The sequence below is a fragment of the Anolis carolinensis genome, chromosome 3 (genome assembly GCF_035594765.1).
Source record: "Anolis carolinensis isolate JA03-04 chromosome 3, rAnoCar3.1.pri, whole genome shotgun sequence".
NCBI lineage: Eukaryota > Metazoa > Chordata > Lepidosauria > Squamata > Dactyloidae > Anolis > Anolis carolinensis.
The window spans coordinates 86,759,965-86,775,670 of record NC_085843.1 but is presented as its reverse complement, the minus strand read 5'-3'; the positions used below and the strand labels follow the sequence as shown (position 1 = coordinate 86,775,670).

Genomic DNA, 15,706 nt, shown 5'->3' with positions numbered 1-15,706 from the left:
TGAGTTTTTGCAGACCCCAAAGGTCTGAATCCAGTGCCTGAATTGTTTTATAGATTTTAAGAGTACTTTAGCACACCCTTAAGGTCCCCTCAGTATCGAGGGAAAAAGAAACACACAAGCATATTATTTTTGTTATGATATATAACTTTATATCATATGCAAAATTGCACAAATATCACTATAAAGATACAACAGAGCTGAAAACATATATACCTGTTATTAAAGCTGTATGATTTTCCCCACATGCAATATGACAAATTTTATGCTTTCCCAAATGATCCACAGTTTTTGGTTCTGAGGTTTCAAAAACAAATGTGCCATGTCCAAGCTGTCCATACTGACCAAGGCCAAAAGTGTAGACATCTCCTTCTGGGTGGAAAGGGAGAAATACACATCAAAACTATACTCTGCATATACAGTACTCTACATAATTATGCTCTACATAAAACAGAATGTAGAATTCTGTAAAATTTTCATTTTAATAATACTGCATTTTCAACACAAAGAGGAAGGAATATGGTTCAAGAAGGTCAGGGGGAAAGTTGTCACTATCTGTTCCCCATTGCTTCTAAATAGACTGGAAAGTTCAGTATGTGACTACCTCACATACTGAACTTTGTATAATTAGCACATTATAATTATGTAGACAATGATAATCCTGATGTTTTCCATTTGTAATATTGTAATTGAAAAATATCATTTGTCAAAAGCCATGCACATTACTGAATAGATAAGGAAATACACAAACAGATTAGAACCTTTGAGACAATTTTATCCATGATACAAGTGTAAATACCTGTCTTTGTATGATATTCATTATTAAAGCTCCATCTACTGGAGAAATTCAGGAGCAAAATAAAATAACTAGTTTTTTAAAGTCCCAAATTTTCCAGATTTACTTATGAAGCCCTGTTTACTATTGCTTTAGCTCCTTAAAATCTATCATTATTCTGAATTTTTTAATAACAAAAAATGTGCGGTCAGAACTATGGGGAGTTCTATTTTTTCAGAAAACTGAAAGTCCAGCACTATTTTAAAGGCTATTTCAATTCTGTGAAGAACCTAAAAGCTATCTACAAGCTTCAGATAGAAAGTAACTACAAGAAAATTAAAAGGCATCTTGACTAATGTCCCTGAGCTTTAATTTGCTTCACATTTGAATCCCTTCTCCGCACCAAGTACAGTGTGCCCATTGTTTCATGCTGCTCTAGCTCGGAAAAACAGCTGAATATAGGTCCAAGTCTCCTTTTCCTCCAGTATAAATATATGGCACAGAGCAATGTTAGGAAGCAAGACTTCTAACTGGGGCTAGCTATAGGGAGCATACCATGCCCCTATTAAAGCAGCTCCACTGGCTGCCGATAAGTTTCCGGTCCCAATTCAAAGTGCAGGTTATTACCTACAAAGCGCTATGTCTGTATCCCGCCTACCTACGCAACTGCATCTCCTCCTATGAACCTACATGGGCTCTAAGATATGCCAGGGAGTCCCTCCTCTCGGTCCCACCTCAAGTGCATTTGGTGGGAGAGGTCGAGGGAAAGGGCCTTCTCGGTGGTGGCCCCCTGGCTTTGGAATGCCCCCTCCCAGGGAAATCAGGCAGCCCCACACAATTCAATGCTTTCAGAGGGAGTTGAAGATGTAGCTTTTTAAGCAGGTCTTTGACAATGGTTAAGGCACCAGCTAAATTGGATGACTTAAACAGATTGATGTTCTACTCTGGCACTTTAATGTTGACATTTTAACTGGGTTGAAGCTGGGCTGTTCAACTTGGTTGCATAGCTTGTTTTAACTAGTAGCTGCTGTTGGGTTTTTATTGAGTATTTTATTTAAATTGATTTGGTTCTGTTAATTACTGTAATATGTCATTTTATGTTATCCGTTGCTGTTTTTATGTTAATTGGTGTTATTACTGATATTTGAAATTTTGATGTATTTTGTATGTTTGGTGTAGCACTCACATTGTGCTGTTTTATAAGCCGTCCCAAGCCCCTTTCGGGAGATGGTGGCAGGATATAAATAAAGTTGTGGTTGTGGTTGTGGTTATTATTATTATTATTATTATTATTATTAAGTTAACTGTGCCAATGGGAGTTATTCCCAGTGAACCATGTCTCAGTGAACCATGTACTCCGCAAATCTATACAGTGATGTTAAACACAGTAAATGATTCTGTGAGTGTTTACCTTCAAACACAATTCCATTAAGATCAATTCTCAAAGCATTTTGAAGACATTCTGATTGACTGGTTTTTCGTACTATCTACTATTAATAAATGTATGAGAAAGTGATTTAAATGCAGCACATTCTGTTGTTCATTGCACCTTGTTATCTGTTTAGAGTTCTGTTTGTTTCTCCATTTTCAGCACTAATATGTTTAACCTATTCTACAGGATCAAATTACGAACTGTCTAGACCAGTGGTCATAATGAGCTATAGGTTCTCCACTTATAAAATTGATACAGCCCCCTTGATCCTGTTCTTTCACTAGTAAATACACATACATTTTAAATGACAAGTTAAATCCATGCTTTTGATTAAAACCTTTGGAACTTAATCCTGTGATGTTTGAAACACATTTTGATTTGCTTGTAGAAGGACAACAGAGTTGGAGCCATACTGGCCTCTCTATCAAGGGAATTTTAAAGTCTGGGAGTAGACACTGAAAAGGCCCTCTCCTTGTTCTTCCATCACCAGCCACACCAAACATTCTACAATGTCTTTTGGAAAGTTCTCCTCCCATATTGACACACTACATAAAATTTGCTAAGAGTTCTGTGGATGTTGATATGTGCAAACTTAGCATGATTTTAAGATGGAAAAAATATATGCATGAACCCACCCCTCCCAGTCAAGGAACACTGAACAAAAACATTAAAATTTAACTTATACCTGCAAGTACTACTGTATGTCCTCCTCCACATGCAACTTTACTGACTTTACCAGAAATTCCAGAAACAAGTTGAGGAAGCTTGTGGTTTTTTAGTTGCTTTGGTGACAAACCTAGTTTCCCATTCTCAGGCTCCCCAAAAGTATAAAGCTCGCCATCTTCTGCAGAAAACAAAGCAGTCAGGTTGTAATTGATGCCAGGGAGAGAAAAAGGGAAATATTTTAGTATGCTTTCTTCATAACAAGTGCTACCTTCCAACATTTACATTTGAATATTTTTTTAAAACCAAACTTTTTTTCTAGCATAGGAGGACATATACTCTGCTGAAATTTCTGTTACACTCTTGGAGAGCTCTATCACTGTGGTAGCTCTGCAAAACCGTGAACAAGAATGGTAGCCTTGAGATGGAGTAGACACCGCCTTGGATCTGCTCAATACAAAACTATGTTCACTGGGAAAAACCATCCAACTTTGCCTGCCCACAAGATGATATTAAAGACTGTGCTTCTCACACTTGAATCGAAAAGGGGGATTTTTGTGTTTGCAAAAAAAAAAAAAGGCTTAATGTTAGTGACTTAACATACAGATCTATGTGTATGTGTGGTTTTCCACACTTACGTGTTATTAAGGCAGAGTGGTAATACCCACAAGAGATGCAGGAGACTGGTTTTCCAATGTCCACTTGATGAGGAACAGACACATAAGCTTTATCACCCAAGCCAATTTGTCCTTCGGAATTGTCTCCCCACATAACAAGTTGTCCATCCTCTAATAAAAGGAAAATGTATAAATACTGTATTGTTTAAAGAGATAAATAATACAAAACACAGCAACTGTGATTTTAAACTACAATCTTAGCATTAAATCATGTGACTTTATAACTCTGAATAGACTGAAATAGGAAAGCTTTTAAAACAACATGTAATAAACACAACATAGAATATTTATTTTTGAACTACGATTTCCAGAATCCCCCAGCTAGAAGGTCTAATAATTATGTTGGTTGGAGTTCTGGCACTTTAGAAGAAAACCTTTTCTTTTTTTTTCAAAAGAAAGAAAGGGGAGAGCTCAGAAAATACCACAAAGGTCTCAGTTCTGTGTGTAATCAGAGCCAGTGGGTTATACTTGGAAACTGGTTATTAACTGTGATATCCTTTTATACACAAGTACTTTTTACAAAAAGCACACAGAAGTACACCAGGAGCATATTATATACAAAATAACTATACATAGGATATATATTATATATAAAAATATCATTCACTACAAAAAAAGCTCTAATATATTCCACTGAACTACATATCCCAAGACAAGATTGATTTGATTTAAAGCAAATTTATTTAAATCATTATAACTGCTTCTTCAAAGGACTCAATCTTAGTGATTAAATCTGTTTAAATCCTTGAAGACTGGGGTTGTTGTATGTTTTCCAGGCTGTATGGCCATGTTCCAGAAGTATTCTCTCCTGACGTTTCGCCCACATCTATGGCAGGCATCCTCAGAGCCTCATAACCTCTGAGGATGCCTGCCATAGATGTGGGCAAAACGTCAGGAGAGAATACTTCTAGAACATGGCCATACAGCCCAGAAAACATACAACAACCCTGTGATCCCGGCCATGAAAGCCTTCGAAAACTCCTTGAAGATTCTATTTAATTAACTGTTTGTCATGAATGTCAATTATGAATATACTCTTAATACATATTCAGATATGTGGGTTTCATTAGAATGTAAGCACACTGTTATTTTCAGAGTAATTCTGAATTCATCAAAATCGGGATATCTCAGTTTTAGAACCTGTTTCTCTTGCATATTCACATCTACTCTGTCTTTAGCGAGATCAAGATCTACACCATTAAATGTAAACTAGAAAATCTTGATTCTTATTTTTCAAAAAATTCTGATACTTAAAATCAACACTATTCCAAGGTTGCCTGAGTAAACCTTTCTCTATCAACTAGCACTGCAGTTAATATAACTCACTTAACACACATTTATGACAGCTTAAGATGTAGTAATGATAGTTAAAGTGCTCTTGAAATTATATAACAGTTTTGTTCAGAGATATAGTTAAGATTCAGCTGAGGATATTCTGTACCAGTTTCTAAAATATGTTTTCATCATTTTTATAATGCATCATTATAAATATTTCGCTTGGGGGCAACCAAACAAGTTTGATTCAACAACTACTAAACAGAGGCATCAAAGCCATTAATTAAATTGCTCTCTTTTCCGTAAGATACATGTTAGATGTTGGGCTCACCAGTTAGCACTGCTGATGTGTAGGATCCAGCTGCCAGCTGTTTGATCTTGTGCTGCTTGGTAAAAAAACTAATTAGATGAAATGTGCTGCGTTCTTCTGTGTCACCTAATCCCAACTGCCCTTCACTGTTCCCTCCAGCAGCATATACATTTCCTTGTTCTGCATACAGAAAAGCACACATAGAGTAAGCACAGTCTCATTTGTTACAGCAACAACAACAAAATCCTACAGACCAATTCCGACCACCTCACAGTTCCTCTAAGATTCATCTTCATCCTGGCAGTTGAGACATTTTAGTCTAGATCTAAATTGTAGGCATTTATGACATTGTCAGTTGAAGAGCAGAAAACAATCTGTCTTTTAGCCACTGATTCTGTACAACATCATTTAATATAGGAGCGAACAACAAACATAATCATCAAAACCAGGCCATTAAACAAATCTGATATTAAGGACAGAGAAAAATGGTTTTGCATGGCACTAAATAGAGGACGCATTTGACACAAAGTCCTTGGGGAGAGAATTCCGAAACCAGGAGGCTACTATAGAAAAGGTCCATATTTTGTCACCAACCTTTGAGCATCTCTTGGTGGAACTACAGAGTGAATCACAAGGGTCTGGGCACATAAGGGGAAAGATGGACCATTTGAGATACAGTAGAGTCTCACTTATCCAACGTTCTGGATTATCCAACGCATTTTTTTAGTCAATGTTTTCAATACATCGTGATATTTTGGTGCTAAATTCATAAATACAGTAATTACTACATAGCATTACTGTGTATTGAACTACTTTTTCTGTCAAATGTGTTATATAACATGATGTCTTGGTGCTTAATTTGTAAAATCATAACCTAATTTGATGTTTAATAGGCTTTTCCTTATTCCCTCCTTATTATCCAACATATTTGCTTATCCAACATTCTGCCGGCCCGTTTATGTTGGATAAGTGAGACTCTACTGTACTGAGATCTCAATCATACAAGACTTTGTAGATGAAATCCAGCACTTGGAAAAGAGTTCCAAAAAAAAAAAAGACTAGCAAATCAAAACTTGAGTTGGATGTTTACGATTGGATGCTCAGTTCTTAGATGGTCAGATCATCAGATCTTCTTGGTCCATCAGGATTTAAGAGGACATACTCCTGCCTCCTTCAGGTGGCCCAGGATGGCTTCTTCCAACAAGAAGGCACTAGCCATGACCACATAGCCATCCCTATTCAATTTTACTAGGTTTTGCCATACTGTTTTCTCACAATTTCAATAGATACTAACTTAAAGAACCCACGCAACACCCCAGTAACTTAAAGTCATCCAAAAGAACTGTTGATGCTCCGAACACCACTGAAAAGTGATCTCATACAACTGTAGAGTTGAAATCACACTTCATGCAATCAGCTTTATCTTTAAAATACCTTACAAACAAGCCAGTATATGTGGAATCTTTGCTACAAAGATGTATTCTAGTTTGCAAATGCATAAAACAGTAGAAATAGTTTTAAGTCAAAGCTGGAAATCAATATTTAAAGGTAGAAATGATTTATGGTTTCGTTCCAACACCAAATAAAAATAACCTTTGCTAGAATTCGGTTGACAATTCCTATGAGCATAAATAATAGCTTGAAACAAGGAGAGGGGGCGAGAGAGGGAGGGTGGGGAGGAAGGCAAACCTTTAAGAGGTACATAGATCTAGTATGTGAATGCACACATGCATTATTCATATCCTTTCTCCCTCTCTCACACACATACTTTCAATTTGTGTTGCTCTAAGTGCAAACAATAAAATGTTATTGACTGGATTTAAGGGGCACGTTGACATCCATTATGGGACACATGTCTTGAGATAGGAAAGGAGGAGAGACTATACAGTTTCCATGCGCCTCACAAAAATGCTGTTGATGTGGGAAAAATTAAGAAAGGAAACCCTCTCCTTTTCAACCATCTTCTAGTTTACAGTTGGGAATGTGGGAATACCCAGACTATCATAAAGAGAGGTGAATGGGGCAAATAGTTTACCCTGATAACAATTTCCTTCCCGCTAATAAAAATAGTGCCTCCAGCGATTAGAAGAAATATTTTCCAATATATTTTTTTCTGCCTTTCTAACATGTTGATGGGGAGAGAAAACGGGCTACCTGTTATTTGGAAAGTCAAGTATTGACACACATCCACATATACATATGGATGTGTGCGCACATCTCCCAGCCTTAGCTTTTTATGAGGGAGGGGGAACTTGTTTATCTCTTTCTCTAAGTGAATGTTCCCGATAGTGTTTTGTTTCGAACACTTTGCAACCCACTCTAATGAGGAGCCATGTCAGGGAGATGAGGGAAGTGGAAGTGGAGGAAACTCCTTTTTAATTTGGTTTAGGGGATTAACAAGGAATTATTTATCTCACTGTGATGACTGACAATTTCAAGGCCTGCTTAATAAAATGGGACATTTCCCAGCTCTCTCCCCAGTTCACTCTAAAAGCAACCAGTGGGTGAGAGAGGGAGGACATTGATGAACTCCCCTCTCACCACTCAGATCAATACCGTGTTTGGTTCAGTGGGCAGGGCTAGAGGTGTCACTTCCTCCCACTTATTTTTCTTTTTCTTTCTCAACCAATTGGCCTATTTCACTTGGCAGAAAGAAAAATACAGCCTGTCATACTGAAAAGCACTTCACTGCTCAAGAAAAATAAATCCAAAGAACATGATTCACACTGCTATATAATTAACTGCTTGAGGCGATTAATGTTTCAAATTGTCATTTCATTTCATATAGTTTGTTCCACCATCAATTCTGCACCATGAATTCAAAAGACATTCTTGTGTATGCTATCTCATTTTAGTGAGGTGTGAGAAGAAAAGGCAAAGCTTGGAAAGCTCCTTTTTGAGCTACAGCTTGCAGTTTATGGCCATGCTGACTGGGGTATTCTGAGAGTTGTAGTCAAACACGGAATTAGTAGTAGTAGTAGTAGTAGTAGTAGTAGTAGTAAGGTGAACAAGCACATAGAGAAGATTATGCCAACCCTGAATGGAGTTCTCCTACATTCATTCATATATAAAAACCTATCTGTCTCATTACAGAGGGATGATATCAGAGAAGTTCCCTGCCGACCCTACACATGGCTATCACAAACAATGAGCGTTTTTGATGGGAAAGTTGTTGTAGTTCACCTACATCATTATCACAAAGCCAGTCAACTTGAAGGCTCTGGAGGTTCTTGAAAGATAACTCCCATCACCTGTCACCATTGACTATGGTTAATGCACATATATGAGTATCTTATCTTTATTTTGGAAAGTGGGGAAAGGCCATATTGTCCCCAAGTCTGTGTCTTGCAAACCTTATTACCTAGGAAATCAGCATGGTGTCTACAAATGTCCTTGGCAATGATTTGAGAAGCAGAGGTGGGCATCTTGTGGCCTTCCAAATGCCATATGCCTTTCTAGAAATGATTATCTACAGGAAATTGTCAGAGAAGAAGCAAAGGGAAAGAAGCCCTGAAATGGAAACTGGAAAGGCTTAAGTGCATTTACTCAAAGGCTCCCTCCCTAATCTCAAGAAAGATGATTTGCGAGCTGTGCCTCAGTCAAAGTAAGCATTTTGCATCATAAAGGAGTATTACTTGCAGCTTAGTATACAGCAGCTTCTTATATTTATGCATCTGTGACAAGGTCCATGCGAAGGCATCTCAGGAAGCAGAATCAGCCTATCAAAGCGTATGCTACCAACCCCTTGGCCTCAGTTAGTCTCAAAGGTCCTACAACCTCCCTTTGCATACTGATATTAAGAAATAACACAACTCTATTTTTGAATTCAAGGTCCAAGCTTTTCCTCAGAATGTAAGTGCAACAAGCATATTTTGTACATAGACAACATAAATTACATACCTGTACAAATCAAAGTGTGGTTTCTTCCACAAGCAGCTAGTTTTACTTTTTCTGGTTTTAAAGCTATGGATTAAAGACACAATCATTACTATTTTAGAAGTTAAATCTACTGAATGGGTTCAGTGTGCCAGCTTTAAAAGTATTATTGAGCAATCTAAGCATAGATGATCAGTGATGAGATACTGCAGCAATGTTAAGCTGGACCCTCTAATCACACTGAGGATCTACACTGCCTTATAATATAGTTTGTAACTGTACTATATTATAGGAGTCTACAATGAAAATAGAATGCAGTTTGGAAGTGTAGATCCAGTCTTGCATTGTGGAAAAGACCAGTAAGGCCACAACTTTATTTTAAAAATAGGTCCTTTTAGGCCCCTTCTACACTGCCAGATTCTCCAGGTTATCAAAGCAGACAATACTCATTATCTGCTTTGAACTGGATTATCCTAGTCTACACTGCCATATATAATCCAGTTCAAAGAAGAAAATGTGGATTTTATACAGCTGTCATATAAAATCCGACACATAAAATCCAGATTATCTTCTTTGAATTATATTATATTGTAGTGTAGACTCATTACAACAAATCTTTCTGCAGTGGCAAGCATACACACACACACACACACACTGTCCCCAAGTTTGAAAACAGAGCTGGTCCTTTGTGCTTCTGCCTTCATCACTGAAAAGTAATCCAAATTCACATTTACCACCGTATCCAGGATGAACAAAAAAGAAAAAACATTTTAAAAGAAAAGGAGAACCATAGACATTAACATTTGAAAATACTAGGAACAAATAGTCTTCTGCAAAGGCATGTTTTAATGAGCTAAGACATATAACAGGACATTACGTTTTCTAGATATCTAAAGTGAAAATAAAGAGCTGCTTAAGACATATATTATAAATGCAAAAAAAAATTAAAACAAACCTTTCACACAAGTGGGCTTGTTGACGGCATTCTTACTTCCAAATCCTAGTTGTCCCCAGTTGTTGCTTCCGAACATATAAAGCTTACCATTTTCTACAGAAAATAGACATCAAAAAATGTAAATGTCTATTCCATATCATGACATCACTTCAGCTGGTCTTTTGCCATATCTCAAAACAAAGGTGTTATGCACAAATCATATATTGAAGGAACTAATAAGCTAGAACCAAAAACATAAAAATAGAATTGTAGCCAGTCACAGGAGTGGCTAAATAGTTGGAATTAAAACATTTTGAAAATTAACTCACTATATCTCATTATAGTTCAGTAGTACAGTCACAATCTTTTAAAATAAAATACAGGGTGTTTGAGAAAGAACTTCCTAGTTTTAAGTGTAGATACATTAAAACTAGGGAGTTCTTTTTCAAACACCCTGTATTTCTTCCTCTCTCTATATCTCTCTGGGCAGTTCGGATGTTACCTAATACTAATATTTATGTGACCTGAGTTGCTTAGGTATTTCAATGCTATTAAACAACTATGACTTCTGATTAATTCCAAGGGGAGCTAATTAAGACTCTTATTGAACCTTGAAAAACTAACAAACCAGCACTGTACAGCATATGTCTATACAAAGGAAAAGTCCAAAGAATTCAGTAGCACTTGACTACAGGCAAGCCTGCATATACAGAATGGTAGCCAATTGTGATTATATTAGGAAGTGAATTGTAGTCTTCTGTTATCATTCTGTTAATCTATCAAGTGACACAAAACTGTCACATAATTTCCAAACAATTCCTAAGATATTTTCAAAACTAAATTGTAAATGTTCTGCAACTTGTAAAAAAAAACCAAACAAGTTTCAGACAAACAATTGATATATACATAACAATTGGGAACACCTGCAGGTCAATTTCCTCTAATTTTTGGAACACATCTTCCTATAATGCTTATAAATAGCAATAAAACTGCAGCATTAGAAAGATAAATATTGGGAAATGTGGTCCTTACTCTCTTAACACGAACCTGTGACAACAGAAGTATGTTCATCTCCACAGGATATGTGCAAAGGCTTGTCGTTTTTAAACCAGAACTTGCTAGGCACGTTTTCTGCAAATTTGCATTTTCCAAATGTGAATACAGCACCTGATTCTATAAAAGAAAGAGCTGAAATATTGGTCGGTGTTTAATTTCATACAATAATTCCGCCATTTGCTACTTACTAACACATGATGCCTCTGCCCCAGGTGCTACTAATACACAAACATACATTATTTCTTAGGGTGTATATACACAGTAAAATGAATGCAGTTTGACACCACTTGAACTTCCATGGCTCAATACTATGGAGTCTTGGGAGCTGTAGTTTTCCAAGGTTTTAACCTTCTCTGCCTCACCAAACTACAAACTTCATGATAGCATATCATTGAGCTACGATATATAATCCAGTTCAAAGCAGATGATGTGGATTATTTGCTTTGATAATCTGTCTTAAATGTCAGTGTAGAAAGGACCTAAGAAGGCACTCTTCTGTATTCCAACCAAATATACCGTTGAGGGTAACAGGGCAAAGTGAAGAGCCTCCCTAGCAGATTTCAAAACAGAGGCTAGTTCTTTAAGAACAGAGTCCTTCACATAACCTGGACTTTAGGGGCCAAAATCAGCATTTTGAACTGTGCTTGGAAACAGTTCGGCAGCCAGAGAAGCTGTGACAAGAAGTGTTTAGGATTACAGATTTTGGAATACTGTACCTGTATTCCATAGGTAAAGGTTTCCCCTGACGTTAAGTCCAGTCATGACCGACTCTGGGGATTGGTGCTCATCTCCATTTCTAAGCCGAAGAGCTTGCGTTGTCCGTAGACACCTCCAAGGTCATGTGGCCGGCATGACTGCATGGAGCGCCGTTACCTTCCTGTCGGAGCGGTACCTATTTATCTACTCACATTTGCATGTTTTCAAACTGCTAGGTTGGCAGGAGCTGGGGCTAACAGCGTCCGCTCATTCCGCTCCCGGGATAACACACTGCGCGACCACCATATATATAAATGTGATGTGGCACTTTAGTATGAAGTAAACAGCAAAACCACTGAACCCAATCACACAAAAGTCATAGTCATCCAAGGTATCTTTCAATAAAAAAAAAACCCTAGAAAAATAGTCCAAATTACAGAGGATGAGGACGAGCCTTTCTCCCACTAACTGCCAGTTAGAAAAGTAGGCTCCCCTGCCTTTCTCCCCCCCCCCCCCCCCGCTGCCTTTAAGCCCCCCCCCCCCCTTGATATCCTAACAATCCCTCAGGCAAAATGGCACTCAGGGCAGAGACAGAGTGCACTTACGCCTCATCCACACTGCCTATAAAATACAGATTATTCAATTTGAACTGGATTATATGGCAGTGTACAATCAAGGCCCTTCCACACAGCTATGTTATCCAGAATACCAAGGCAAATAATCCACAGTATAATAATAATAATAATAATAATAATAATAATAATAATAATAATTTTATTCTTGTACTCCGCCTCTATCTCCCCACAGGGACTCAGGGCGGCTTACAAATGCAAAACAAGTATACATACAAAAACATCAAATACCAAAAACGCACAAATGAAAAATTAAAACATATGATTAAAATTGAACCATTAATAAGACAAAGTTAAAAAGCAGCAATGAGGTTCAAAGCAGTATCTGCTTTGAACTGGATTATCCTGAGACCATACTGCCATATAATCCAGTTCAGTGTGGATTTTATACAGCTGTGTAGAAGGGGCCTCATATAATCCAGTTCTAAGCAGATAATATAAGATTAAAAATATAATATGTAATAATTGCTGTGGTATAATAATACAGAAAATATAATCTCTAAAATTAGGACAGTAAATAAAGAGCAACACTCTGAAAGCAGGGAAATTAGGAATTCCAGAAAGGAAACAATCAGGGCCAGCTAACACCTCCCAACAAAAGATCCCCCAGGCAGAAAGTAGCCAGGCTTTGAAGACGTTTAGCCTGAAAAAGAGAAGGCTGAGAGGAGACATGATAGCCATGTATAAATATGTGAGGGGAAGTCATAGGGAGCAGGGAGCAAGCTTGTTTTCTGCTGCCCTGGAGACTAGGACGCGGAACAATGGCTTCAAACTACAGGAAAGGAGATTCCACCTCAACATCAGGAAGAACTTCCTCACTGTGAGGGCTGTTCGGCAGTGGAACTCTCTCCCCCGGACTGTGGTGGAGGCTCCTTCTTTGGAGGCTTTTAAGCAGAGGCTGGATGGCCATCTGTCGGGGGTGCTTTGAATGCGATTTCCTGCTTCTTAGCGGGGGGTTGGATTAGATGGCCCATGAGGTCTCTTCCAACTCTACTATTCTATGATTCTCTGATTCTATGCAAGGCGATTAAATACTAATCAAGGTGGCTAATTGCAGCATTCATACCTGGCACACCAGGACTATTAATTGCTAGTCAAACTAGCCAACCAAGGATTCCGCAAGGTAGAAAGTGGCCAGGCTTGCAAGCAGTAAGGCCATTCAGTGCTATTCAACCTGGCCAACCAAGATTTCCCCTAGATGGAAAACCCCCAGGCTTTGAAGCCACGAGGCTACTCTGTCCCATTCAACTGGCCTATCAAGGATGCCCTATGTAGAAAGTGGACAGGCTTTTAAGCTGCAGGACTATTCAGTGCAATTCAAGCTGGCCAAACAATGATTCCCCTACAAAGGAAGTAGGCAGGCTTCACAGTGGCTCTTTGATTGAGGGTGCTACTCTAGCTACTCCAGAAAACAGCCAGGCTTTGAGACTGCAAGGCTATTGTCTGCTATTTCACCTAGCCAACAAATGATTCACTTAAGCCACAGCAACACGTGGCCAGGCAAAGCTAGTATGTATATAGAAATTTATTTAAATATGTGAATTTATTTATTTATTTATTTTTACAATGTGTATGTGTTTTGTGTGTTGTCGGAGGCTTTCATGGCTGGAATCATTGGGCTGCTGTGAGTTTTCCAGGCTGTATAGCCATGCTCCAGAAGCATTTTCTTTTGAAGTTTCACATACATCTATGGCAGGCATCCAGCAAAGGATTACCCCAGGCAGGAAGCAGCTAGGCTTTGAAGCTGCGAGGCTATTCATTACTAATCAAGGTGAGCAATTGCAACATTCACTTGTCTCAAACAGACAGGAGTTCCCCCCCCCCCCCGGACATTCCACATACATATAAACCCCATTGCCTAGTTTCCAACAGATCTCATAACCTCTGAGGATGCCTGCCACAGATATGGGAGAAACGTCAGGAGAGAACGCTTCTGGAACATGGCCATACAGTTCGGAAAACTTACAACAACCCAGTGATTCCGGCCATGAAAGCCCTCGACAATGCCGTTGTTGTTGTTGTTATTATTATTATTATTATTATTATTACAGAGTGAAGATTAAGGGCTCAAAATTGAAGGAAAGGTCCCAGACATTGAAAGGGATTATTTCCATGTAAGCACGGATGCATCTACACTGTAGAATTAATGCAGTTTGACACCACTTGAACCACCATGGCTCAGTGCTGTGGAATAATGAGTTTTGGCTTTACAGGGTCTTTAGCCTTCTCTGCAAAGCGTGCTGGTGTTTCACCAATGCACAAACAGCCAGGTTTCCATAGCCCTGCGCCCGGACAGCTCAAGCGGTGTCACCCTGCATCTGTCCCGCAGCGCAGACGCGCCCCGCGTGGCTTCCACAGGGAGGGAATCCCCCCCCCCCGAAAGGGGCGCGCGGGAGAACAATGGGAGGCGGGGACCCCGCGGGTGACGTCAGAGCAGGCGGGGGTCGCCGGCAAAGTTCGACGAAGGGGCCGGGAGGGACTCACCGGGCACCTGCTCCTCGGCCTCCCCCATGGCACGCAGGCGGGAAAGGGGAGGGGCCTCTCTCCGCCGGAAGTAAACAAACCCTCTGTCTCTAGCAACCGAGGCTGCCTTCACCATAGAGAGCGGCGGTCTAGCCTCGAGCCGCCGTGGAAGTTCTCGGCTTCGCCTCTCCTCTAAGTGTAGCCCAGGCCTTTGGACTTCAACTCCCAGAAGCCTCCGCTGCCTCGGCCAATTATCAGGGATTCTGGGAGCTGAAGTCCAAAAGACTTCGAAGCTCAAGTATTTGGACATTGGTCCAAAGATTCTCATTCCCTAGTCCTCTAGGCTTTTGGAATCCAACTCCCAGAAGTCTCAGCTGGGTTGTCGAAGGCTTTCATAGCCGGAATTGCTTTGAATTCTCCGGACTGTGTAGCCATGTTCCAGAAGCATTCTCTCTTGGCATTTCACCCACATCTATGGCACTCATCCTCAGAGGCTGTGAGGTCTGTTGGAAACTAGGCAAGTGGGGTTTATATATCTGTGGAATGCCCAAGAACTCTTGTTCTGTTGGAGGAAAGTGTGAATGTTGCAATTGGCCAGCTTGATTAACATTGAATGTATTACCGCATGTAAAAATCAGCTGGTGTGTGTGTGTGTCTGTGAGCAGAATAATTGTAAAGCACCAAGCTGATTGGCTGGGTCACGCTCAGGGAGCCGGCTGAGCCTGGGAGTTTTGGATACAATTACATTTTCTGCTGGAACTCAATGTGTTTTGGAAAGGAGCTTAGCAAGAGAGGTTTTTGTTTCTAGGCTGCTGGAGAAAGACATTTTTTATGGACATCTAAAGGACCATTTGAATCTCTCTTAAAAGGACATTGTGTGAATCAATGCAACTGCTCATATTAATGTATATTTGTTGCTG

The 15,706-nt window shown here is 39.3% G+C and overlaps 1 protein-coding gene across 5 annotated transcripts in view; it reads right to left on the bottom strand.

Annotated features, from left to right (window-relative positions):
• rpgr (retinitis pigmentosa GTPase regulator) overlaps nucleotides 1–14,950 on the bottom strand; it is a 47,382-nt gene extending 32,432 nt beyond the window's left edge. Inside the window, exons 1-8 of one of the 5 annotated variants that reach the window (XM_062977178.1) lie at nucleotides 14,808–14,950; nucleotides 10,987–11,112; nucleotides 9,961–10,053; nucleotides 9,030–9,092; nucleotides 5,151–5,309; nucleotides 3,506–3,655; nucleotides 2,890–3,048; nucleotides 214–369 (exon numbers count right to left, since the gene is read on the bottom strand). In XM_062977178.1, the coding sequence (XP_062833248.1) occupies nucleotides 214–369; nucleotides 2,890–3,048; nucleotides 3,506–3,655; nucleotides 5,151–5,309; nucleotides 9,030–9,092; nucleotides 9,961–10,053; nucleotides 10,987–11,112; nucleotides 14,808–14,922 (1,021 nt within the window). In that variant the 5' untranslated portion in view covers nucleotides 14,923–14,950. Of the gene's footprint in view, nucleotides 1–213; nucleotides 370–2,889; nucleotides 3,049–3,505; nucleotides 3,656–5,150; nucleotides 5,310–9,029; nucleotides 9,093–9,960; nucleotides 10,054–10,986; nucleotides 11,128–14,807 lie in introns of those variants that run through there. The other 4 variants (XM_062977177.1, XM_062977176.1, XM_008107382.3 and 1 more) reach the window with 4 other exon arrangements.
• Between the last annotated feature and the right edge of the window lie 756 nt (nucleotides 14,951–15,706).